The 27,993-nt window shown below is 42.2% G+C and overlaps 1 protein-coding gene across 1 annotated transcript in view; it reads left to right on the top strand.

Moving 5' to 3' along the window:
- DMRT1 (doublesex and mab-3 related transcription factor 1) overlaps positions 1–27,993 on the top strand; it is a gene marked incomplete at both ends in the record, with an annotated part of 110,307 nt that overhangs the window by 54,548 nt on the left and 27,766 nt on the right. Inside the window, one exon of the mRNA XM_080668245.1 lies at positions 6,612–6,756. Coding sequence (XP_080524371.1) covers positions 6,612–6,756 — 145 coding nt within the window. The remainder of the gene's footprint in view (positions 1–6,611; positions 6,757–27,993) is intronic.

The raw sequence follows: 27,993 nt of genomic DNA, 5'->3' as shown, positions 1-27,993 counted from the left end.
AATCCCTTCCAGGGGCCAGAATCCTCACAAGACCAGTCTCCCTCTCTCTTTTTTTACCCTCCTCGCTCTAGGTAGAGAAGTGGAGGGCATTTCATAATATGAACACTTAACAGAAAGTAAGATGAGGAAGTGGATGAAATTAGGAGAGAAAAAACAAGCACCCAGAGGACCAGAGGGACAGGAAGAAGGGAGGGACAGACTATGGCTGAAGGGAATCTGCTGTGTCACATAACCCAGCACTTGCCCTGTTACTCTTTCAGTAATCTCTGAAATGTGCGCAACATTCATTTTAGCCTGTATATAAAATTAATTCTTTCCAGCTGTGTGATATGTGGAACCCCAGAGGATAGATGAGGTACATAGTATAGGAGGTGAATAGGCACTTGCTTTTCAGGTAAAGAACTTGCATACGTTAGGTGTATGGACTAGGACAGTTCTCAGAGGGTAGTTAGGCGAGGTGGGAACAGGTGTCCCTTTAAGATGGTTTGAAAAGAAGCTTCTATTAAAACTAAAAAACTCCTTTAATGAGGGCAAAAGTGAGCCTGGGGCTTTATTCTTAGCAGGAGATGTAGGATTCCACAGCATGTGACAAGCCCTCTTTATTTTTTTTAATATAAAAAGGTTTTTGTTCATAAAACCAAAGGTTCATCCCAGATGTAGCTTTTGCAGTTTAAAAGACTGTAAGCCACATGCCAGTGCCAAGGGAATCTTTACACTATTTGTTTAAATATCAGAGTTTGGAATTAGAAGCTTTATCCATATATTCACTCTTCTCAGGAGACCATTCTCTTTCTCCACCAAGTCTAATTCTGTGCTGCTGAGCCATGCTTTTTAAAACAACCAGACAGCAACTTGGTTTTCATGATCTCTTTCAGCCGTTACCTGGACCGAGTGCTCAGTTTTGTGTAAGACCAGACTCTTCCTATCTGAAGTGTTAACAGATAACCAATGAGTGGTATTTAGGAATTTTTTTAAAAAGAAGTGAGATGGATCCGAACCAAGATGGCGGCATAGGTAAACACCTAAACTGCTGCCTTGCACAACAATTTCAAAACTACAACTAAAAGACAAAACATCTATCACCCAGAACCACAGGAAAGCTGGCTGAGTGGAAGTTCTACAACTAGAAGGAAAGAGAAAAGAGCATAGAGACGTGCACAAGCGCTGAAAAGCTGAGGTACGGAGGTGCATGAATCGGCTGGCGGCGGGCGACTGGCTGCGCTGCTTTTTTCAACCCGAAGGGAGACAAGCTCCCGATTACTCTGAACTCCAGTCTCTGGGGAGACGCTGGGGACCCAAACTGCTACGGGGAGAAGCTGGACTGTCTGCCATCGGGTCGGAAAGTGAGGGTGGCTTTCTTGCAGAGGTGCGCGCAGCAATCATTGTTTACTGTGCTGGGGCACGGGATGCGGGGACTTGGAAACACGGAGATGCAGAGACGGCTGACTGGCAGCCATCGCTGTTTGCCACGCCCTAGCCTAGTGACTCCCTGAGACCCTGCCCCACACAATCTACAAACCCACCCCAGCTCCACGTAGTGGCTTTTGCATATAAATGGTCTGCCCTATTGCAGCTTAACCTAACAAACTGCAGCTCTGGTCAGACAGCTCCAAAACCTCCAAACCCCAAGCAAAGAGGAGAAAACTGTAGTTCTCGCTATACCTCCTGCTGGGTGGCCTCAGACAGTAGCTGACCTGCACCCCATTGGAGATTTAGAAGCCAGTGTATCTAGTGGTTAGTGTGAGACGACACCAGATTTCAACTCCTCACATCCATAAGTGACACATTCAAGAGGCAGACTCAGTGAGCACCAAAGCCCCACTGAAGCAAGTCCTGCCCCATAAGCGTGTTTCCAGCACAGCAGTTCTTCCATTATAGACACAGTGGGTCCTCACAGCCAATTGGCCTGCTGGTCAGTTCCTCCCAGTGTACCAAGAGCAATAAAGGCTTAACTACACCAAGACTTTGCACTCAATCCACAAAGGGGTGGACCAAGAGTGTCCACCTCAGGTGATAGGCTGAACCAGTGGTCACCTACCACAGAAAACCACTCCATCAACACAGGGAAGCAGCAAAATGCAGAGACAGAGAAACATGTCATGAATGAAAGAAATGGAGGAAAGCAAACTACTGGACTTAGAGTTCAAAACCACATTTATAAGGTTACTCAAGAATCTTCTAAAAACTGCCGAGAAACTTGATGAGACCTCCAAGGAGCTTAGTGAGACCTTCAAGGACCTTAATGAGAATGCCAAAAAAATGGAAAAGGACCAGTCAGAAATTAAGCATACACTGTCTGAAATAAAGAATATACAGAAATTCAACTGTAGGTCAAAGGACCCCAAGAATCAAACCAAAGATCTGAAATATGAGGAAACAAAAAACACTCAACAAGAAAAAAGAATCCAAAAATATGAAGATAGTGTAAGGAGCCTCTGGGACAGCTTTAAGCGTACCAACATCCGAATTATTGGGGTGCCAGAAGAAGAGAGAGCGTAAGATACTGAAAACCTATTTGAAGAAATAATGACAGAAAACTTTCCCTACCTGGTGAAAGAAATAGACTTACAAATCCAGGAAGCGCAGAGAACCCCAAACAAGAGGAATCCAAAGAGGACCACACTAAGACACATCATAATTAAAATGCCAAGGGCAAAAGACAAAGAGAGAATCTTGAAAGCAGCAAGAGAAAAACAGTTAGTTACCTACAAGGGAGCACCCATACGAGTGTCAGCTGATTTCTCAACAGAAACTATGCAGGCCCGAAGGGAGTGGCAAGAAATATTCAAAGTGATGAACAGCAAGAACCTACAATCAAGATTACTCTACCCAGCAAAGCTATCATTCAGAATTGAAGGTCAGATAAAGAGCTTCACAGATAAGAAAAAGCTAAAGGAGTTCATCACCACCAAACCAGTTTATATGAAATGCTGAAGGGTATTCTTTAAGAAGAAGAAAAAGAAGAAAAAGGTAAAGATAAAAATTATGAACAACAAAATGACAACAAATACATACCTACCAACAAGTGAATCTAAAAATCAATTGAATAAAAAATCTGATGAACAGAATGGACTGATGAATATAATAGAACCAGGGACATAGAAAGGGAGTGGACTGACAGTTCTCAGGGGGAATGGGGTGTGAGGGGTGTGGGAAGAGATTGGACAAAAATCTTACACCTATGGATGAAGAGAGTGGCGGGGGGTAAGGGCATGGGGTGGGGTGGGGAATCAGGTGGAGGGGAGCTATGGGGAAAAAAAAAAGAGGAACACCTGTAATAATCTGAACAATAAAGATTTATTTAAAAAAAGTGAGATCTAACATTTTTATGTTTTGTTGGGATTTTATTGTTATTATAAAAAAGGATGAGTAAAGTATCTGAAAGGAAACCAGTGGTTCAGATTTCTTTCTTATGCTATATGTACTCAACAGTTTAATAAAATAAAATCCAAAGCTCCTAGGTTTTCCTTTAGGGTTCATACTAACACTGCGCATGTTCCCCACTAGCCCAGCTCCCATTCATAGGTCATATTCTGGTTCAGAGACTTGGGATGAGTAATAAGAATGTAAAACATGCCTCTTGTTTGCCAGCTACCACATGTTAATAATAATAGTAGTCATAAATCACTGGAATCCTGGGGTTTTAGGTTCACTTTGTTTAATTTAAAGGAATAAAAAAATCTAGAGAAGAACAAGGCAGCATTACATAATGGAAAAAAAAATCATATCCTTTAGCAGAAATGAACAATTCCTTTAATTTATGAGCACCTCTAGCTCTCTGTAGAACTTTGCTTCTTAGTGGAGATGAAGGGTTGAGCACAAGGAGTTGGTAGTGTTAGGTTAGTTTAAAGCAAGTTTTTCAATCTTGGCACTATTGAGATATTGGGCTGGATAATTATTTGTTGTGGGGACGGTCCTGTGCATCGTAGGATGGTTAGCAGCATCTTTAGTATCTACTCACTACAAGCCAGTAGCACCTCCTTACCCCCAGCCAGTTGTGATAATTAATGGTGTCTCCTGACTTTGCTAAATGTCCTCTTTGGGGCGGGGGGGAGTACACACTGCCCTTCGTTGAGTACTTCTGGCTTAAAGTAAAACAACAGATTTCAAAGGTTTCCTTATTTACCCAATTTGTCTAATTCAAAAGTAGCAGGGCTGTGATTGTTTTTTAAGCTAGGAACAAGAAGTGATTCAGAGTTTTAAGTTACATTTGGCCACACCTTTTTCTGGCTTTCTGGGTGAATCACAGTTCAGTTTCAACTCTATGTTTCAGAGGTTTACACATGCACTTAGAAATACATGGAACCATACTTCTTTCTATGTCTAAGTTGTCACATGGATGGTTATTTGTAGATTATTCTTCCAGTTGTAAGCAGCTGAAGTGATTGATGGTCTCTGTAAGTTCACATTTTGATAACCGCAGATGGAGTCTGACCCTTTGTATCTTTTTCTTTTTTTTTGATAGAAGTTTTTTATAGCTCAATGATCTTGGGGATTCATTGGGAAAGCTGAATGTTTGAGTTCAAATAACTCAGTTTTCCAAATGATTCTTGTTATCTGATGCTTTCTAAAAACAGAAATGGAATTAAGGCGGAAAATAAACACACATGGATTTGATATTGTGTTTATTTTCCAGTAAGCTTTCATTAAAAGGGAAAGAAAAAAACCTTCAGTTTATCTGAATCCCTTTTCAAATAATACACACATTGGTCTTGGCAGCAGTTGTCCAGACTGTTCATAGAGTTAACCTTTTGCGTTTTCAGTTGATACTGGGGTTTCATACTTATTGGGGTGTGGGAAATATGAAGGTAAGTCTAGGTATAGATAACTCTAACTGGTTCTCAGTCTTGGTTTCAATTAGAATTATCTGAGGAGCTTTGAAATAACGCAGGGCCCAGGCCAAATCCCAGACCAAGTTCCCTCTTCCCTTAATCTAGTGGGAGTGAAGGTTGAGAACCAGGGTGCATTTCTGTAAGTAAAGTTTTATTGTAACACAGCCACACCCATTCATTTACTGATTGTCTAGAGACCCTATGGCTTACAAAACCTAAACTATTTACTGTTTGGCCATTTACCAAGAAAGTTTGCTGACCCCTGTTCTCAATTCACAGTGAACATTTTCCAAGTATTTTGAAAAGAGGTTTTATACAGAATTCATAGTAAAAGGGAAAAATCCAGGATTTTGCTGAGCCTGTAGGCTCAAATCCTGTCAATCTTCTTGCACCTGGGGAAAATTTAAAAACATTTTCCCTGAAGAACTGACTTGAAGATTGTGCCCCAGCCGAGGAAGATGTAACCAACTCAGCACCCAGAGGGGGGCGCCATTATTTATGTCAGGACACTTTTTACTTAATAGTTGGTGCTTGCTCTAATAAGTGTTCATCACTTAGACTGTGTTGCCTTGAGGGAAGGCTATAGATGCAGAAACGTTTCTCTCACGCAAAGTGTGTTTGAGCATGTTATTACCGCTGTAGCCATTCTAGATGGTTGTGGACCCCTGAAAAAAAATCTTAGTTCTGGGGAACCTCATGTATAAAAAGAAAACTAATGGAAAATTTAAAGTAGCATCAGTTCTGCCTTTTCTTAGTTTGGGTGGAAAGTTGTAAACAGTTGGTCAAAAGAATTTTTTAGAAAGTTCTCCTTTGGTCATAGGCCTTTAACGGTGTTTAGTGTGAGAGAAAGGATCGTTTATTCTAGTACCTTGTCACCAGAGTGAGGTTTTATTTTTAATTTATTTTATTTTATTTTTTACTTTTTAAAATATTTTTATTGACTTAGAGAAGGGAGAGGGAGAAAGAGAACCATCAGTATGAGAGTGAAACATTGATTGCTGCCTTCTACACACCTCCTGCAGGGGATCAAGCCTGAAACTGGCAATCTTTTGGTGCACAAGATGATGCCCAACCAACTGAGCCACACCAGCCAGGGCCAGAGCGAGGTTTTGAGCCAGCAGAATCAGCTTTTCCTGGGAGTGAGTCAGACTCTGAGGCTCTACCCAGACTTACTGAATCAGTGTCTACTTTTTAACAGGATCCCAGGCTGTTCTCATACACATTCAGAGAGCAACAGGAAGTACTGGTCTAACGGATAACTGGGTCAGTTCAGAAAGCACCGTTGATAGTCCCTCTTTAATGATTTCATAGTTCCCTGATGGCTCTCCTGACTTGGGCCCACTCACTAAAGGCAACCAGTTCTTCCCTTTGGCTGTTTCCAAGCATTGCTGCATGCTCTCTTATTTAGTAAAAAAAAATATTTAATGGTAGAAAATGAAAATTGGATGATTGAACTGAAAGAGATACCATTTTACATGCTTTAGAAAAAAACTAGAAAGGATAAAAGGAACTAGGCCAGATATACTTCACTTGAAAGGTAATAATTAAGTGGAATGGAGTCTTCTTTGCTTTTGCAAGAAATAACCCCAAGATAGAAAAGGCACCTCAGAATGCACAATTCTAGCATTTTCAGGGTTAGTATACTGGATGGTATATTCATGGTTGAGAATACTACCAACTTAATAGGGTATGCCCTTAACTTAAAGAATTAGGCAATTCTTGAAATGACTATAAAATGCAACTTTGGTCTTAATACACTCCTTCTTTTTTCTTAAGCCGATGAAAACCTCAGAGAACCGCCACCCTGTGGGTTCCCAGTACAGGATGCATTCTTACTACCCAGCTCCCTCCTACCTGGGCCAGAGCGTGTCCCAGATCTTCACTTTTGAGGATGGCCCTCCTTACTCGGAAACCAAAGCGAGCGGTAGGTGTCTGGTTACACAGACTGGATTCTGGGTGGAGAGAGGATGAGTGTCCAGCATGGGGTCTCTGGCTCTCCAAGAGTTCACCAGTTAAGAGCTATTGGGAAGTTTATTGCTGTGTAAGTCTTATATAAGTATCCTTTAAGGTGTTTCGTTATGGAATGATTTTGCTTTGCCTAGATTCTTAATATTACATTTCTCTCTTTTGTATACCCAGAGTGACAGGAATAAGATTAAAGACTCCTCAGAAGCTAAAAATGTGTTTTCTGAGGGATCAATATGAAATGCAGGGGCACTTTAAATGTGGTTCCAAGTCCTGATGTTTTTGGTGAAGTGAATTTCCATATATTGAATACTTGTTTTCCAAAATTTTTCCATTTTAAAATTGAAGGTATATTTATATTTTGGGGAAAAGAAATAAAATAACATAATAAAACATTTTTTAATACAATCGATCTCAGAGTTTATGCAGTAGCAATGTAAATAACTCTGATAAAATGGCTTTGAAGTGAAAAATGACTGCTTAATGTACCAAAGCACTTTGAAATACACAATTGCTCAATTTCAGTTTTAACCTTCTCCCCAGCGTTTACATTGTGGAGACAGGTCTTTTACGGCTGTTGTATCCCAGGACCTGTTTTTAAGTTCTTTATATATTTAAGCATCAGGGCAATGGTGAATGACTTGGTAATTTCAATAACTTGATTTCTATAGAGAACTGGTTTCTTTGTAAAGCAAGTACTTAGAGAATGAGAATCTGAAGTCTAAGAAGGCTGGGCAAGTTACACTTTATTTATTGTACTAAAAATAAAGGATTCCATTAATGTGGAATATATAGGTTAAGGGATCTGATAAGTGTGAACTGAAGAAACACTGAAGTACATATTGTTGATTGTACTTTGACTTTTATTAATAGTCATATTTCAGAGTGGACAAACATAACTAGTATGAATATTTATACTGTATAATATATGCTCATATGGTCTTCCTTTCATAATTCCTTTGATTATATATATGTTTATCTGGATTATAAGCTTCTTAAGGATAGTGAACACATCTCATATCTTTTTATCTGCTATAATGCCTTTTTAAAAATTTGTTATTAGTTGAGTGATGAAATGAATAAATTAATACAGTATTATTTTAAGTAAGTTCTTTAAGGAAACATAATTCTGAAAGGTCAGAATCCTAATAGTCTGATGTAGTCCTTAAAAAAAGTTTATTCAGAAAATTAGCAATGAAACCTACTTTAAGGGGGAAATTGTCTGACCTTCTTTCTCCAGGAATAATGGAATGTTTTTAGAAGCACTGGCATTCTTGAGTCAAAGGTGTAAATTCAGAGGAAGGCAATAAGACAAAAAGATAAGAATTTATTAGAGCAGAGATGAATTTGGAGAGGAGCAGTAGGCATTTGAATTTATGGCAGAAAAGGAAGAGACTCAGAAGGAAAGAGGTTACAGTCCAGGAAAGAAAAGATTGGCTGCTCCAGTGTTCATAAGGAAAGATTTGGTGAATAACACCTAGAATTTCCTCAAAACTTTTAGTGGTTTAACCTCCCAGTAACCCTCTAACTCACTAATAATTAATCAGGAGGGTCAAGCTTCAGACATGAGGGAATTAGCTAGGAAGAATTGCAGTGAAATCTATATTTTGGAATTGATGGAGAACGAGAACATGAATTAATTGAAAACACAAGACTCAGCTATTTTTAAAAGAAGTGTGGCTTTATGACTTCCATGTATGGTGTCATGGGCTCTACATTGTATGAGATTTTTATAGAGCTGGTGGGAAGGGAAGAGGTAAGAGAAACTTGTGTGTGGACATCCCAGGTGCCATCTCTTGGAGCACAGGTTCCTCAATTTTATCAGTATTGACACAAGTGGGGAGCTCTTTGGGAGCAAATTAGGCCCTTAATGGGGCTGAGGCTAGTGGCAGGGTGCCGTGAGTGGGGACGAGGACATCAGTGTTTTTATTTGTGAGAGTGACAAAGGCTGACTGATAACCAGTTACATTTATCAATTCTGTCAAGTTTGAGTTGAAGTCCTTTGGTTGGTTGGGTTAATAAGTTAACTGTTAGTAAATAGTACATCAGTTATTCTAAGTGGGAACTTCTAAGTAATTTGAAAAACAGTATTTTCAAGAGGTTTGATGTTTTCTTTAAAGTCTTAGTTAAGTATAAGTTTGTCCATTAGGTCCATTTTTCTTCAGTTTCTTTAAAGACAACCATAACCTCTCTTTACCATCTAAAGAAACAAGTCCAAGTTCAATGTTTTCCTAAAGATTGCCACATGAAAATAGAATGTAGGGAATGCCATGTTGCTACTGTTCAATGTTTTTCTTTGTGAAAAGGCTGAGAGCCAGTCTCCTTTTCTTATCCTGAAAAGTGTTAAGAGGTAGATTAAACAGATGGCGGGGCCCAGACTTTGTAAACCATTGCAGGCACTTGGCTTTTGTTTCAGGTGAGCTGGGAGGCCACTGGAGTATTCTAGCAAAGGGGTGACATGTCTGGCTTGTGGTTTTAAACTCTGGCTACTATTTAAGAATAGACTGTAGGGATTTGATGTGGAAGCAAGAAGACTAGTTACTAGTAAAAGGCTACAGTAGTAATTCTTACAAAAGATGACAGTGGCTCAGTCAGGGTGGGCATGTGGTATGATAACAAGTGGTTGAATTCTAGATGTATTTTGAAGATAGAACCAATAAGATTTGCAGATGGATTTGGGATGGGCCATAAAGGAAAGAGTGAAAGATAACTCCATAATTTTTAACCTGACCAAGTAGAAAACTGGAGTTTCAATTTATTGAGGTGAAGACTATGGGGAACACATGTTTGTGGGAATTAGGAGTTTAATTTTGCACATACTTAGTTTGAGATGTTCATTAGTCATCCAAGTGGATCGTCATACGAATTGGATGTATGAAGACTAACATTGAGGGAGGTGTCACTGCTGGAAAAAAGAACTGGAAAGTTCAGTGCATAGATGTTATTCAGTGCATATTGGAGGCAATATGATGAGACCCTCCCCCCACCCCAAAGAAGTGAGTGTAGGTGAAGAAGAAAGGACCAGGGATTGAGCCCTGGGGCCCTCTAGTCTTTAGAGCTCTAGTGGATGAGGAGGACCCACAAAGGAGAGAATAATATAGAGCAGCCTATGAGGTAGGAGGAAAACTAAGGGTGAATAGTGTCTTGGAAGCCAGTTAAAGAAAGCACTTAAATGAAAGGAGTCAAATAATACTGATGGATCAAATGAGATGAGGACTAGAATTGACCATTGGCTGCTGCAAGAGATGTTTGATTACCTGGACATCAAAGTGGATGAGTAGCCACTTTGGTGAGGAAGTGAGAACCAAAGCCTTACTACACTCAGGAGTACATGGGAGAGAAGCATATGAGTACAGACAGTTCTAGAGGGAGTTTTGCTCTAGGAGGGTAGTGAAATGGAGCACTAACTAGAGGAAAAGGTAAGTTCAAGGAAGGTCCTTTTCTCTTTTTTTTTTTTTTTTTCAAATATGGAAGATATTATGATAGGCTTCTCTGCTGATGGGAGTAATCCAATAGGGAAGGAAAACTAGCTGGCCCCAGGTGTGGGTTTGTGAATGCTTTGTTCCTAGTCTAAGAGGAGATAAGTAAAGGAATTAAGATTAAATAGAATGCCAGGCTGGTGTGGCTCAGTGATTGAGCATTGACCCATGAACCAAGAGGTCACCGGTATGATTCCCAGTCAGGCCACATGCCTGGGTTGTGGGCTCGATCCCCAATGTGGGGCGTGCAGGAGGCAGCCAATCAGTGATTCTCTCTTATCATTGATGTTTGTCTTTCCCTCTCTCTTCATCTCTGAAATCAATAAGAAAAAAAATATATTTTTTTAAATTATAAAAATGTATGGCAGAAACTGTCAACTTCCTTATTCTCACATGAAGGCCTGTCACCACGTCTTACATCTTTCTATTTCAGCAAGTGCCTGGCAATGGGCTGTGCACATGAAAGTGATTATGTTCATCAAGAAGGGCTTACTTTTTAGCTCCAAAAGGACCCTGTTTGAAACTAACCATATGTGGATTGTAATTCTTGAAATTAGCTAGATATAGACATCATGGTCTGCTGAGTGAGGAAGGTGAAGCATGATCATTTTAAGCATATAATAAACACTTAGAAACATTTAGCAGCTTTGAAAACTTATTTTTAACATATCACGCATATGATATATTTCCTACATAGAGCAAAGGAAATAACTAGAGAAAATGGGTGTATAAGGGCACAGCAGGTCCCCTTATACCTAAAGAATAGGATAGAGGGAAACTAAAATGCTATTTGATGAGGACACACATATTTTTGTGTTTTCTTTAAACCTCTTTTTCTTCCTCCATGAAAAGAACACCCTACAAGCCAAACTGTGGAAAAGGCTGAGAGCCAATGTGCACCTAACATGTCCTCTGTAAAACTCTGGCTTTTGACAAAGTCATCACCAGTCTAAAAATAGCAGGCACTTTGCAGGGGCTATGTGAACGCCATCATACTCACTGTAGTAAGGAAAGACTTCACTCACTGCAGCACTTTAGTAAGAATTACCAGGGTGTGTTTCTCACACACAGCACGGATCATAGTCTTCCAGCTTTGGGTTTCTCCAGGTGCCTAGCATCAGGCCATGTTCTCAGAGGGCTCCAGGGGTGGTTCCTGGTTTCTTGAATGAAAAAGAAACTGACCTTTGGATCATTTCTGACAGTGCCTCACTGGCCTCATTTCTGCCAGTGCATCACTGATAAAACAATCCAAATAGATCAGACATGAGGTTTAAACATACGCTGGATCTACTAGTATATCATGTAGAATCTTCCCTTTGGAAAACTTGCATTTTAAAGACTTAATTCTTTACATATACTTGGTTTATAATTAATAACATAGCTGTGCAAGAGAGGAAGTGAGGGACTTAATCACTTTTTACATTTAATAGAGATTGGGTGGAGTTGCAGGCTGGATGCTGTGGTGTCCCTGAGCTTTGGTGCTGGTGTTTAGGGAAAAGAGCCAACATAGGAACCCAAGTTTTCTGAACCATTTCTGGGCATTCTTTCTACTACTATATCCTATGATTTCCTCTTCCTTCCCCTTCCTTTTCCTTTTCTCACTGTTATTTAACTCTGACAATCTCTATAAGACAATGTCTGTACACTTGATGGGGATAACTTATTTATCTATCTATATGTATACTAGAGACCTGGTGCACGGGGGTTCGGGGGAGGGGAATCCCTCAGCCTGGCCTGTGCCCTCTTGCAATCTGGGACTGCTGACTCCTAACCGCTTGCCTGCCTGCCTGCCTGCCTGCCTGCCTGATTGCCCCTATCCACTCTGCCTGCCTGCCTGATTGCCCCTAACCACTTGCCTGCCTGCCTGATTGCCCGTAACCACTCGCCTGCCTGCCTGATCGCCCCTCATTCCTCTGCCTGCCTGTCTGACCACCCCTAACCACTTGCCTGGCTGCCTGACCGCCCCTAACCACTTGCCTGCCTGCCTGATCACCCCAACCACTCGCCTGCCTGCCTGATTGCCCCTATCCACTCTGCCTGCCTGCCTGATCGCCCCTCACCCCGCTGCCTGCCTGTCTGACCACCCCTAACCACTCGCCTGCCTGCCTGATTGCCCCTATCCACTCTGTCTGCCTGCCGGATCACCCCTAACCACTCGCCTGCCTGCCTGATTGCCCCTAACCCCTCTGCTTGCCTGCCTGACCACCCCTAAACACTTGGCCTGCCTGCCTGACCCCCCCCAACCACTCGCCTGCCTGCCTGACCCCCCCCAACCACTCGCCTGCCTGCATGATCACCCCTAACCACTTTCCTGCCTGCCTGATGGCCCCTAACCACTCGCCTGCCTGCCTGATTGCTCTTAACCACTCTGCCTGCCTGCCTGATTGCCCCTAACCCCTCTGCCTGCCTGCCTGTCCACCCCTAACCACTCCCCTGCCTGCCTGACCCCCCTAACCACCTCTGCCTCGGCCCCCACCGCCACAGCTTCGTCTGAAAGGACGTCCGAAAGGTCGTTTGGCTGCCCGGTCTAATTAGCATATTACTCTATTATTATAGATAAAAGCCTAAGCAACCGAACAACCAGTCGACTGGTCGCTATGACACGTACTGACCACCAGGGGGCAGACGCTTAATGCAGGAGCTGTCCCCTGGTGGTCAGTGCACTCCCACAGCCAACCTCCTGCGGCCCCTCCCCCCAGCCAACCTCCTGTGGCCCTGATCGGGCCCGATCACTGGCCAGGCTGAGGGACCCCACTCATGCACGAATTCATGCACCAGGCCTCTTGTTCAGTTCTTATAATAGTAAGAATTACCATTTTGCAGATGAGGATACTAAGGCATAGAGCTGATGCCGATGAAGTAGGGAGGAGAAGGGGTCCTCATTTTCATGTGGCAGATAGAGAACCAACATGGTGATGACTTAGCTGTTTGGAGCCCACTGGACAACAGTCATGCAATAGTACTTCTTGTGCTATAATGATAACATTTCAGAACTTGCTCCCTCAGCATGTGCATCATGCAGAAATACCCCTATCTGGGGTTGTCTTTCTGTAGCACGTTGGTATTCCAGCAAAAAAAAACCAAATCACCCAACAAAAAGTAGCTTTAAAAAAAAAAAATCACCAGCATATCAGGTGTGGTATTTACATTGCTATTCCCAAAGCTAAATATAAACTTTAAAACACCTTTTTTACTTAATTAACACAGCAAAGTTACTTTTATTTTTTTTAAATATATTTTTATTGATTTCAGAGAGGAAAGGAGAGAGAGAGAGAAACATCAATGATGAGAGAGAATCATTGATCGGCTGCCTCCTGCACGGCCCCCTCTGGGGATCAAGCCCGAAACCTGGGCATGTGCCCTTGGCCAGAATCAAACCTGGGACCCTTCAGTCCACAGGCCGATGCTCTATCCACTGAGCCAAATCGGCTAGGGCCAGCAAAGTTACTTTTAATTTTGTGGTTATATTTGAATATTCTTGTTATAACAGGAGGGAGTGAAGTTAATATTTGATAAAGGCAGACATTACAAAATTAAATAAGGAGTTACTGGCTTTGAAATTTTAAGTGTATAGAAATACAATTAACTGCTTTTGTAGTTCTTTTTTTTTCCCCCGTGGACATAAGCTATTATTTTAAAACTAGAGGCCCAGTGCACGAAATTCATACACTGGTAGGGTCCCTATTGGCTACCAGCCAGGACCTCCCTCCCTTCCCCTGGCGGGCCCCACCCCCTGGTCAAACTCGCGGTGGAGGGGACAATTTTCATACTATGCTTTTATTATATAGAATTAAGAGGAGTGTGAATAAAAGGCCTGCTGATTTTCCCAGGTAATTTTTTAAATATATTTTATTGATTTTTTACAGAGAGGAAGGGAGAGGGACAGAAAGTTAGAAACATCGATGAGAGAGAGACATCAATCAGCTGCCTCCTGCACACCCCCTACTGGGAATATGCCCGCAACCAAGGTACATGCCCTTGACCGGAATCGAACCTGGGACCTTTCAGTCCGCAGGCCGACGCTCTATCCACTGAGCCAAACCGGTTAGGGCTTCCCAGATAATTTTTGATAGAGACAGTATTTTACACTCTACTTAGTCTGTCAGTGGCTTATTGTGAGATTTCTTTTAGATCTTTAACTTACGCTTTAAAAATTCTAAATTCCGTACAGAGGGCACATTTGCAGGGGTTTTCCTTTGGACTAAAGATTGTAGTCTACAGCAGGATACAGAGAGCAGGAGCCCTGGGAAGTACACCTTTAGGAAGTGTCCTGACATAACCAGGTTGAACATAATGACTAGAAAACATTGCTTGCCTATCTTTTCGATGGCAATTTTATCTTGATGGGATTCAGGTGTGACATACCTGCCTGCTCAGTGCAACACAAGGAAACAATTGCAATTGCAGGTGTAAGGTGCTGGCCTCTAGGGGTGGCACAGGGGATAGTGCAGGGAGTCCAGTGTATTGTGAGCACATCACACATCAGTAGATTTGCCTGTTTCTGTTACTTACTCAGTGACCATTTGTATTTTAAAATCCTAAAGATGCAGCACCCATGTGGGCATTAGCTTGGATGCAAGAGTAGCCACTCTGATTAGAGCATCCAGCATCATCACATACGGGGTTTCTTCATTCCAATCTGGCTTGACTGCACTGGGCCTCAGTGATGTTTTTCGGGCATGGACCTGAGCAGGAGTTTATTTCCCCTGCTCAGCTCCTCAGAGGCACGGCCCAGGCCAAGTACAACTTGAATAACCTTCAGGAAAGCTGTGTTGTCCTTCTGTCTGCCGCTGTCTTTGAAAATTGCCTCCAGAGTTAGTGAGCAGGAACAGTTAAGATTTACAAACAATGATGAAGCTTGTCATGCATCTTTCACCATTCATCATCCAGGTGCCGTGCCTGGGCGGTGAAGTGTTCTTCATAAAAACCAGCTCAGTGTGAAATACACCTCGCTGCAATGTTTACTGCTCTGAAGCTCGTCAGAGGCCCTTTATAGTAAATCCAGATTGCGATGTGACATTACAGTATATCATTGCCCAGCGCGGTGGGGTTTACACTGGGAATGAGCGCAGTGCACACCAGATGAGGTGTCCAAATTGAGTTATGTCAGAATTTGGCTGTTATATGGGGATAGCTTTTGTTTTCTGAACACTGAAAGTTAGCTTTATATGTATTTATATTTATATATAGGCATATACTTCCCATCTTGCACATATACATGGGTATACAATATATGCTGAGGTCAGGTTCCAACTGGGCTTCTGCTGTAAAGGATGGTGACCAGCTTTATGTACGTTCCCACTGTTCATTGAAATTGGCATAAATGGAATCTTCTGGGGGAACTAGAGGAGATGGTTATTTCATCATGGAAGTGGGTTTGATTTTACTATGTGTACAGTGGTCATGCTTACCACTCTTTTTTATAAAACCAAGGACCCCTCTCTCCTGGGATTATTGTAGTACACTGGATGATCGCTTTGATATGAGGGCAAAGAGAAGAAACCCCATTGGACACATCAGTTGGGGAGGGAGGTCTCTGAAGTTCATTGCTTATTTATTATTTTTTAGTGGATATCAAAATCTTAGTGTTGCCTCTGTATCTTTAAAGATGCTGCTTCTAAGAGAAGCTTTATGGTGTTTTAGCTTAAATCTTCAAAATAAAAGAGCACACTGAATTTATTGCATGATCAGGTTAATTTACATTTACCCTAAAAGTGCTAATATTAAAACTGAGCTCCATAAAAATATAATATTCAGAGATAACAGCAGGCCCTACGGTTCCATGATCATCTTTTTAAAAAATATATTTTTATTTTTTTCAGAGAGGAAGGGAGAGGGAGAGAGAGATAGAAACATCAATGATGAGAGAGAATCATTGATTGGCTGCCTTCTGCATGCCCCCCACTGGGGATCGAGCCTGCAACCAAGGCATGTGCCTTTGACTGGAATCGAACCCGGGACCCTTCAGTCCGCAGGCCTACGCTCTATCCACTGAGCCAAACCAGCTAGGGCTTCATGATAATCTTAACACACACATTTTCATAATTTAAAATTCTCTTTTCAATGTAGCAGGGTTGCAAGGAGAACCATTTAGTGACCTATACCCGTGGTTGGCAAACTGCGGCTCGCGAGCCACATGCGGCTCTTTGGCCCCTTGAGTGTGGCTCTTCCACAAAATACCGCGGCCTGGGCGAGTCTATTTTGAAGAAGTGGCGTTAGAAGAAGTTTAAGTTTAAAAAATTTGGCTCTCAAAAGAAATTTCAATCGTTTTACTGTTGATATTTGGCTCTGTTGACTAATGAGTTTGCCGACCACTGACCTATACACACCTGGCACTACATTGCATCCAGGGACTCTCCCCATTTACACGAGTCTAGGGTAGGGGTTCCACTCTCTTTAAATAGACCTCCCACCATAGTCCTCTGTTGTTTTTTGGGGTTTTTTTTGCTATGTTTCCTTTTAGATGCAGTGTCTTCTTACAGAGATTGATAAACAACAGTGCCACATCTGAGTTTCCTGAAGCAACACAAGGAAACACTTGCAATTGCAGGCATAAGGTTCTGGCCTCTAGGGGTGACACAGGGGACAGAGCCCTTCCATTGGCTCTTGGAGGACAGGACGGGGGTTGTCAGCCAGTACAATCACTTCATTAAGCTTGCAAGATCATACACAGGATGGCCAGTTAAAGTAAAATCTCAGATAAACCACAAAAAAATTATTTTAATGTAAGCATGTTGTCTCAATACTAAAAATAATTTATTGTTTCTAAAATTTAAATTTAACTCAGCATGCTGTATTTTTACTTGCTAAATCTGGCACCTTTATGCTTCATCCAAGTCTGCTCCAAACCACTGTTTTAAGACCCTGGGGTAGAAGGCAAAAATAAAAAAATGCATGGAGGAAAGCAATACTTTCTCTAAGCATATTCAGCAGTTTTAAGAGTTTCATGTATATTTCTACAAAAAGCGTACAAGAGGCAGTGCTGATCATGCTTGGAACAGTTTCCTGTTTTGGCTGAAACCATTCATGGGTTTCTCGGTAAAAAGTTTCTGGGTTATAATTTATCTTTGAACATATTAACTGTATTGTTTAGGTAATTCATAGGTCCAGATATTTCTTTTTTCATATTCTATAGGTTAGCTCCATTAATATAACAGCAAAAAAAAAAAAAAAAAAAAGAATGCACAGCTGCTCAGAATCAAAGTAGAAATTTGTACTTTTCATGCATTTGGTTATCTCCTGGTAGCTTTGCCAGCCATAACAGTAACTCTTGAAGTGCTCTGGCAAGTCCAGTTCCTCTCTTTCTTTCCTGACACCCGTCCTCTCCCAGCATATATACTGATAGCTCAGTCAATATATAAGTAATAACTTCATTGAGTGCCAATTATGTGTCTTTGGACCTAGCATTATGCCTAGGTGATGAACCATAGCAGAGAGCATGCTGCAGTGATCCCTAAATGTCAGCTGGTCTCGGGGACACACAACTTTCTTTCCTGTACACAGAACAGCCTTGCTGCCTAACCTCTACACGGTGGATGAGGGAGTAGACATGTGCCCAGCTGTCCTGCTCTCATTCAAGACTTGGTTGAGGTCTTCACCTGAAACCTAAGGGAGAGTTTACTTCTCAGATTAGAGAAAACAGGATCACAACCAAATATGATATGGATAGATGACCCAGTTATTCCTATAGCATATTTCAACTTTGTTACTTATATGGTTATAGAGGTGCGATGGGCTTGATTGATTTGTTTATTCACAACAAATCAATTTTCAGTTTTATTGACATATAATTCACATACCATAAAATTCATCCCTTTAAAGCATACAGTTCAGTGGTTTTTAGTATATTGACAAAGTTGTGCAGCCATCACCCCTACCTAATTCTAGAATATTTTCATCATCCCCTATGGAGTCCCCATTATAGTAACTTTTCATTTCTACTTCCCTCCCAGCCCCGGGAAACTACTACTGGACTTTTTGTCTCTATGGATTTGCCTATTCTGGACATTTCATATAAATGGAATAATAATATGTGGCTTTTTGTATCTGGCTTCTTTCACTTAGCAAAAAGTTTTTTAGGTTCATTCCAGTTGTAACATGTAATAGTGCTTTATTTTTTTTTATGGTTTATTTGAGTTCAAAAACTTGCAGGGCCCAAAAAAACTATTAAATCATAAGATTCTCAAGGTGAAATATGTGTTTTAGCTCATTTTATTAATCTCCAAGTCTGTGTAACTCTTCCACCTGTCTATTCCTGAGTTATATCCTTTATAACCAAACCATATATATATATATATATATATATGTATATGTGTGTGTGTGTGTATATATATGTGTGTGTGTGTGTGTATATATATATATATATATATATATATATATATATATATATATAGTTTGGTTATAAAGGATATATAAAAGCCTAAGCGACCATTACGACTGGCCGGTAGCTATGATGTGCACTGACCACCATCGGGCAGAAGCTCAATGCAGGAGCTGTCCCCTGGTGGTCAGTGCACTCCCACAGCCAACCTCCCACAGTTGGTCAACCTCCTGCTGTCCCTCCCCCTGGCTGGCCTCTATCGGCCCCAATCGCTGGCCAGGCCGAGGGATTCCACCCGTGCATGAATTCGTGCACCAGGCCTCTAGTCAGTAATAGTAAAGTAACTCAGTACATGAATGTCTGTAATGAGTAGAACCCACTATATGAAATGAGAGAAATGTATTAGTAAGACACTGAGCAATCCAGGTTGTGTAATTTTCCTGTTTTATGCTAATACTATTTATATTCCACTAGGGCTATCTAACAAAGTAGCACAGGCTGGGTGGCTTAAAAAAGGGAATGTATTTTCTCACAGTTCTGGAAGTTAGGAGTCTAAGATCAAGGTACCATTAAGGTTGGTTTTTTTGTGAGGCCTCTGTCCCTCTCTCCTTTGGCCGTGTGTGTGTGTGTGTGTGTGTGAGAGAGAGAGGCCGAGAGAGAGAGAGAGATCGAAACCTCATTTAACCACATTTACCTTCTTAAATGTCCTAACTCTAAATACGGTTACATTGGAGGCTAGGGCTTCTACATAATAAATTTTGGGGAACACAGTTCAGTCCATAACATAGAAGGGTTTATTGTCTCTACCTGTCTCTTCTTAATGAGGTTCTTGGGAAATAGGAGAAGGACACTGAGTTTTGGTGGGCCAGTGTATATAGAATGAATGGAATATCTTTCCTTGGTCTAATGTCTTGCATTTGCTGACCACTCACTCACCTCCCAAGCTCTCCTACAAAAGGCAAACTTCCCATGGTTAGCATTCATGAACTAGCTGATGTTCATTACAGTTCAGCCAAATATGAAAAATACTTTATGAAGCAGTTTCACACATTTTATTTAATCCTAACAACAGTCTTATCAAGCAGTAATAGGTTTTTTCCTCCTGACACCAACGATTCTGACACGAACTGGGTTTCCTGCAATTCAATTCAGTTCTGACACTAATTATCCAAAGTTAGCTGACTGCATAGGTTAAGGGCATAGTTTCACAGGACTGTCCACTTCAGACACCAGCTATAAATGGGGTCCCCAGGCCACCCACATTTCTGCCTAGCCCACTACAAACTTGAGGGTTCCTACGACCCCCCCATCAGGTTTGATGATTCGCTAGAGTGACTCACAACTCCACAAGCACTTTACTTACTATTATTGGTTGTTTATAAAGGATATAACTCAGGAACAGATGGATGGAGGAGATGCACAGGGCAAGAATGGGGTGAGGTGGAGAGCTCCCAGCTCTCTCGGGGCAGACAACACTCACAGCACCTTGATGTGTTCACCAGCTTGGAAGCTTTACAGGAACCTTGTCATTAAGGGTTTTTTTCTAGAGGCTTCATTATGTGAGGCATGATTGATTAAATTGTTGGCCATTGGTGATTAACTCAATCTTTAGCCCTTCTCTCCCTGAATATTGGGGGTTGGGTAGGACTAGACGGTCTAAGCTTCTAATTAAGGCTGGTTCTTTTTGGTACTCAGCTCCCATCCAAAAGCTACCTAGGGGCCCACCAGGAGTCAACTCATCAGAACCAAAGAGGCTCCTGTCACGCTTATTACTCAGGAAATTCTAAGGGTTTTAGGAGTTTTGTGCCAGGAACCAGGGACAAAAATCAAATACCTTTCTGTGATCCACAGGTAGGTGGAGCAGAAGTCACTGGCGCTATCTTAGAGCAGAGTTAATCACTGAATAGAGAGGCCAGGTGACACAGCTGTAGTGGCGCTGGGCTGTCTTCTCTCTCCTGACTTAAAGCTCTCAGGACACCTTCCAACTTCACATTGTCACACCAGTATCAAAACTCTTGTCTTTATCTACTCTGCTGTCTTAGACCGTCACCATCTAGTACAGGACTGCTAGTCACATGCAGTTACTTAAATTTAAATCAATTGAAATTAAAAATCTAGTTTTTTGTCACACTAGCCACATTTCAAGTGCTCAGTAGCGGCCTCATGTGGCTCGTGACTATTATACTAGAGAGAGCATAAAAGGACAGTTTGTCCTCAGACAGTGCTGTTAGACAACGCTACCGTGACAGACAGATGAAGGCTCTTCTGTTAGGGACTTCCATAGTGACAGGAAGGGGAATCACATGGTTTAAACCTGAGGCAAAGGAGTGACAATACCTCCTTTGCCTCCAAATTAATAAAGCACCATTTTGAAAGTTACGTTTGTGGAAGCATCATCCCTTATTCAAAGAGCCTCTCTGGTTGAGGAGGACTTATTTTTGGATGGACTAATTAAGGGTTGATAAACTCAGTCGACCTTTGAATATAACTGTGGTGCACACTTTTTTTTAATTTAATAAATCTTTATTGTTCAGATTATTACAGTTGTTTCTCCTTTTCCCCCCATAGCTCCCCTCCACCCGGATACCACCCCACCCTCTGCCCTTACCTCCCCCCCGCACTGTCTTCATCCATAGGTGTACGATTTTTGTCCATTCTCTTCCCGCACCCCCCATACCCCTTTCCCCCTGAGAATTATCAGTCCACTTCCTTTCTGTGCCCCTGATTTTATTATATTCACCAGATTATTCTGTTCATCAGATTTTTAATTCACTTGATTTTTAGGTTCACTTGTTGATAGATATGTATTTGTTGTTCATAATTTTTATCTTTATTTTTTTCTTCTTCCTCTTCTTAAAGAATACTTTTCAGCATTTCATATAATACTGGTTTGGCGGTGATGAACTCCTTTAGCTTTTTCTTATCTGTGAAGCTCTTTATCTGACCTTCAATTCTGAATGATAACTTTGCTGGGTAGAGTAATCTTGGTTGTAGGTTCTTGCTATTCATCACTTTGAATATTTCTTGCCATTCCCATCTGGCCTGCATAGTTTCTGTTGAGAAATCAGCTGACAGTCGTATGGGTGCTCCCTTGTAGGTAATTAACTGTTTTTCTCTTGCTGCTTTTAATATTCTCTCTTTGTCTTTTGCTCTTGGCATTGTGGTCCTCTTTGGATTCCTTTTGTTTGGGGTTCTGTGCGCTTCCTGGACTTGTAAGTCTATTTCTTTCACCAGGTGGGGGAGGTTTTCAGTCATTATTTCTTCAAATAGGTTTTCAGTATCTTGCTCTCTCTCTTCTTCTGGCACCCTCATAATTCTGATGTTGGTATGCTTGAAGTTGTCCCAGAGGCTTCTTACACTGTCTTCAACTTTTTGGATTCTTTTTCTTTTTGCTTTTCCGGTTGAGTGTTTTTTGCTTCTTTGTATTTCAATTCTTTGACTTGATTCTTGTGTTCCTCTAGTCTGTTGTTGGGTCTCTGTATAATATTTTTTATTTCAGTCAGTGTATGTTTAATTTCTAGTTGGTCCTTTTTCATATCTTCGAGGGTCTCGCTAAATTTATTGGCCTTTTCTAGGATATTCTTGAAAAGCCTTATAACCGTGATTTTGAATTCTATATCCAGTCATTTGTTTTCCTCCATTTCTTTCATTTGTGATCTGTTTCTTTGTCTCCGCATTTTGGCTGCTTCCCTGAGTTTGTAGGATAGATTTGTGTGCTAGGTTTCCTATATGGCCCAGTGGGTCGGCCTCCCAGTTAACCTGAGGTGGACACCCTTGGTGCACTCCTTTGTGGACTGTGTGTACAGCCTTGTTGTAGTTAAGTCTTGATTGTTGTTGGTATCACTGGGAGGAATTGACCTCCAGGCCAATTGGCTGTGAGGATCAGCTGTGTCTACGCTGGGAGAAGTTCAGTGCTGGAGACAGCCTTATAGGATCAGACTTGCAAAATTGCAAAAGCCTCTGTGCTCAGCTTGGATGGGGCGGAGTCTCAGGGCAGAGCAGACAGTCTTGGCTTCCCGTCAACCCTGCCCTTGCGCGCGCGCCTTCAGACCTCTGCCTTCAGCTGCTCCACTGAGTTTCTGCCTGACAGTCCAGATTTCCCCTGTAAGAGCGTGGGTCCCCAGGGGCTCGCCCAGAACTGGGGTTCAGTGCAGTCAGGAGCTTCCGACTCCCTTCCGCTAGGGAAAGCCTGCGGCAACCTCCGCATTCAGTCTTTTCTGCGAGCACTCACACGCGCGTGCGCGCCTCCAGACCCCTGCCCGCTGCGGCTCCCCCGAGTCTCCGAGTCTCTGTGTGCCTTTCTCTCTACCTGACAGTCCAGACTCCCCCTGTATGAGCCTGGGTCCACAGGGTTTCGCCCGGAACTGGGGTTCAGTGCAGTCGGGGGCTTCCTTCCCACTCCCACCAGAGAAAGCCAGCCAGGCACTCAGCCACCCTTCCTCTCTGCGCGCGCCTGTCTCCGTACCTCAGCCCTTTGCCGCTCCTCTGAGTTTCAGTGTGCTTTTCTCTTTCCTTCTAGTTGTAGAATTTCCACTCAGCCAGCCTTCCTGTGGTTCTGGATGATGTCCGTTCTGTCTTTTAGTTGTAGTTTTGAAATTGTTGTGCGAGGCAGCAGTTTAGGTGCTTACCTATGCCGCCATCTTGGTTTCTCCGAGTGCCACTTTTTTTTTTTTTTTTTTTTTTTTTTAATAGCAGATGAAACTGAGTGAATACACTAGAATTTGGTTGATCTCAGTCCAAGAATGAATGGTAGTACTTGCCCAGGGTGGATCTCTGTTTAGTTCTTTGATCCACTTTGAGTTATTTTTGTTTTCACTTTGAGTTAATTTTGACATGGAGTAAGGTAAGGATCCATTTTCATTTTTTCTTTTTTTTGCATGTGGATATCCATTTTCCCCTGCACTATTTATTGAATACACTATTCTTTTCCCTTGAAATGGTCTTGGCACCAAGATGGGAGAGCAGCAGAAAGGCCTTTTCCTCTGATCATCAGAGAACATCAGTCACGGAGTGCTGAATCCTCAGCACAAGCCTGTAAAGTTGCCAGTGATGATTCACCTGGATCTCTGGTGAATAGATTTTCTCAGTTATTTTTTTCTTTGGTTTACTTGTCTCTCCCTCCTGTCTAAACTGTGTCTTTTTTCACTCCTTGCAGTTCCAAAATCACAGAGAATAGGGTAGCAAGGGAAGGGAATCTTTCCCAAGTCCAGATCACAGTAGAGCAGTAAGACCGGCTGATTTTCCATTTATATTTTTTTGTTGTTAATCCTCACCAGAGGATATATTTTTCATTGCTTTTCAGGGCGGGGGAGGGGGGAGGGAGAGGGAAGTGGGGGGAGGAGGAAGGCGGGGAGGAAGGGGAAAGAGCCACATTGACCAGTTGCCTCCCGCATGTGTCCCAACCAGAGGAAAGAGAGCGAACCTGCAACCCAGGCACATGCCCCCGAGCAGTCCTTCAGTGTGAGGGCTGACACTCCAACCCCTGAGCCACAATAGCCAGGGAAATTTCCCTTTTATGATTGGAAATTTTTCTAATAGAAAGTGACCAGTGTTGATGTTTAAAACTCTCATTTTTTAAGGGTCATCTAAAGCTGCTTATATGGAAGAGATAGCAGAACCTCTTCAGGCAAGCCCCAGTGGAAAGCCCTGAAATTATTTTGTGTTCTATAGGAGTATTCCTAAACAAACAGAACAGACTGCTGGAACTAAGAGCAGATAAGCTGAGAGGTTGATGCTAATGCCTGGCTGGCTGGGCGCAGCCTGTAACTGTCAATCACCCCTTAATGTTTATAGAAGCAAAAAGTCAATGTGTAGTTGTTTTAATTTGACACACTCTTGGGTTGAGAGTGTAATCGCTGGAGGGGACATTTAAGTGGCTGTGCTCCTCTGAGTCTGACTCCTGTGCTAAGCGCTTTTCTGATGAGCAATAGATTGGGTTAAATACCGGGGGTAATTGCTCACGTCCCCTTACTGGTCTGCAGTGCCTTGTACTACATTTCCATCAGCACTTGCCTGAGGCGTTGAGGTTTATGCTGCAAAGAGAGTCAGTCCGTATGTTCATTTTCATGAATCAATGTCGGTTTTTGAAAAGAGTTGTTACAGTGCTAAGTAGACTGAAATAAATTACACCCCCTTCAGACCATTGAAGTAAATCAGTGGTCTTTTAAGTAGAAATGACTTTTGTTTACTTTTGAAACCAAATGTTTGTCTCCAGAAAACAGAGGCAAATGATTTGCTCATTTTTTAAAATCCTGCAACTAGTACTTTCCCACTGTTAAACCAGAGAGGAAATTCTGTGTAGTTAGACAGGAAAGTCTCTCCACCCACCCTCTGCAGTGAGTGACATCCTGAAGTCATTTTGAAGGCTGGAGACACTTGACTGTAATTACAACAACTCTAGGTCTCAACTTCTTCTCAAACCCCTGCTTACCAGGTACCAGCATGTGCAAAGCTCCACAAAGAGAGAGTGGCTCTTGCCCTGGACGTTCCTAAGCAAAGAAACTAAATTTTGGAACATGTATATCTTTCATTGGATTGCTTGGCTCTGCTTCTTTATGAAGGATGTGTGCTACCTGATCCCTATTTACTCTGGTTGTTGAGAGAAAACGGGTGAAATGGCTGCATTTATGCCTTTTGACAATTCAAGTGGTCAGTAGCCTGACCCTTCATGGTTGGGACACAGATTCTGCAGTTTATGTGGCTCTGTTATGAACCCTGTTTCATGTTTAATACTAGTTGAAAGAACTATTTCATGATTTTCTTTTCTTTTTTTTTGGTTGGGCCACTGTCTTCTTACATTTACCTTTTCCATGGGGCTTGCTAGGCCACCCTACATAATAAAGAGCTAATATGCTAATTAGACGACCTCCAGAACGACCAGTGGGTGGGGCCTCGGGGCCATGAGGCAGCTGGGGCTGTGAGGGCTGAGCCCCTTGCACAAATTTCATGCATCAGGCCTCTAGTGTTAGTAATATCTCTCTCAGTGCAACACTGATCTTTTTTTTTTTTTAATATATTTTATTGATTTTTTTTACAGAGAGGAAGAGAGAGGGATAGAGAGTTAGAAACATCGATGAGAGAGAGACATCGATCAGCTGCCTCCTGCACGCCCCCTACTGGGGATGTGCTCGCAACCCAGGTACATGCCCTTGACCGGAATCGAACCTGGGACCCTTCAGTCCGCAGGCCGACGCTCTATCCACTGAGCCAAACCGGTTATGGCTGATCTTTTATTTTTATTATACTTTTTCTTATGCTATATATATCCTATCTAATAAAAGAGTAATATGCAAATTAACCACCACTCCGTTACACCCACAAGCCACGCCCACCAGTCATGCCCACCAGCCAATCAGGAGCAAATATGCAAATTAACCCAACCAAGATGGCGGTTAATTTGCATATCCAGGAGCAGAGCAAAGACTGAAGACAGCGTAGAAGAAGGAAGCCAAGCATTGCAGAAGGGAGCGAAGTTGCAGAGAAGCAAGCAAGCGGGGCTGCGGAGAAGGGAGGGAAGCAGGCGGGGCGGGGGAGAAGGGAGGGAAGCAGACCACCACAGGAAGCCGTATTGCAGGAATCTTCCTGCAACGGGCCTCTAGTAAATATATATATATATATGTATATATATATATATCACATAAAATTTGGCACTTTAACCATTTTTAAGTGCAGGATTTAGTGCCATTAAGTATATTCTTAATGCTGTGTGACCATCTAAGACAGGGGTCCTCAAACTTTCTAAACAGGGGGCCAGTTCACTGTCCCTCAGACCGTTGGAGGGCCAGACTATAGTTTAAAAAAAAACTATGAACAAATTCCTATGCGCACTGCGGGCCCGGGACGAGTCGGCTGCTAAGCAGGACAGGCAGCGGCACCCAGCGGGCGGGATAAATGTTCTCGGCAGGCCTCATGTGGCCTGAGGGCCGTAGTTTGAGGACGCCTGATCTAAGGTTACATTAAAGTTCTAAGGCCATCATTGTCCTGTGAAATGGAGGTGCCAGGTTGTCAACTCCAGTGTGACTTTCTGTCTAACCTGCCTCCCCCCACTGGTTGAGTTGCCTCACCGCATAGCATTCTCAGGCTACCTCCAGGGTACCAGTCACACTCCATTCTTCTTTCATGTGTCCCTCTACCTAAGAATCCTCTTTGTTTACATGACTGCTGGATCCTGGCCTTGCCCTTGCTCGTGCCCTGGATAGTTCAGCATCTTCCTTTCTGAGGTGACCATGGTGCCTACTCTTTGCCCAGGGAACACTCTCCAGGCCACCAAGGACATTCTTTTAACTGTCTGCCCATTCCTGTTGAACTTAATTCCTAGATTTTACCATATACTAGGAAAAATCTTTACTCCCTACTTGGTGCTCCAAACTGCCCTCATTCTTCAAATCCTCTTCTTTCATTAGCTAGCTTTGAAACTCCTCTATCTTGATGTTTTCCAAAGTGAGTTATAATAACAGTGTTAATTTTCCCTAGTCCTGTTCTTTTGAAATATGAAACTTTCATGTGTATACTAAAAATAGTTAGTCCTATTTTCTGTTATGTACACTTTTCATCCGTTCCCTGAACATTATCATTTCTTTATTGGCTCTTGATATAGACAACAACTGCCTAAAGAGGGTTTTTGCATTATTCTGTGTATAATTCCTAGTTCAAACCTTCATGCAAGCCTATTTTTATCATTATTTTTACAAAAAGCAATGGCCCTAGCTGGTGTGGCTCAGTGGATAGAGCGTCAGCCTGTGGACTGAAAGGTCCCGGGTTCGATTCTGGTCAAGGGCACATGCCTGGGTTGCGGGCTTGATCCCCAGTGGGGGGCATGCGGTAGGCAGCCGATCAATGATTCTCTCTCATCATTGATGTTTCCATCTCTCTCTCCCTCTCCCTTCCTCCCTGAAATCAATAAAAAAATATATTAAAAAAAAAAAAAAAAGCAATGAAAAGTCATTGGGGGAAAAATTCAATAACACAGAAGTTTATTTAAACCAGAAGTTTCATAGTGAAGTTTTATGATTTCTTTCATGTAGACATTGCACTTTTTGTGTTCCTTTCCTCCCCAGTGAATGTTATGATAATACTAGAGGCCTGGTGCATGAATTTGTGCACAGGTGGGGTTCAACCGGCCCGCCCTGATCGGGGCTGATCCCTACCCCCAGCCATGGGCGGTTGGCCAGCCGGCCCCGCCCCCTGGTTGAACCCCCAGTCAAACTCCGGGTAGAGGGGACAATTTGCATATTAGCCTTATATTATATAGGGTACATTAATACCTGCAAGAGTGGACACTATATTTATAGCAGATATCTTTTTGGCATTCATTAAAATAAGCATGAGATTTTTATCATTTTACTATAGTTAAATGTAGAACCATCCTTGTATTCCTGGAATAAATCTTACTTGGTCA

Source organism: Plecotus auritus, assembly GCF_963455305.1.
Source record: "Plecotus auritus genome assembly, chromosome: 5".
NCBI lineage: Eukaryota > Metazoa > Chordata > Mammalia > Chiroptera > Vespertilionidae > Plecotus > Plecotus auritus.
Note: the sequence above shows the minus strand (reverse complement) of the source record. Positions and strands in the feature narration are given on the sequence as shown.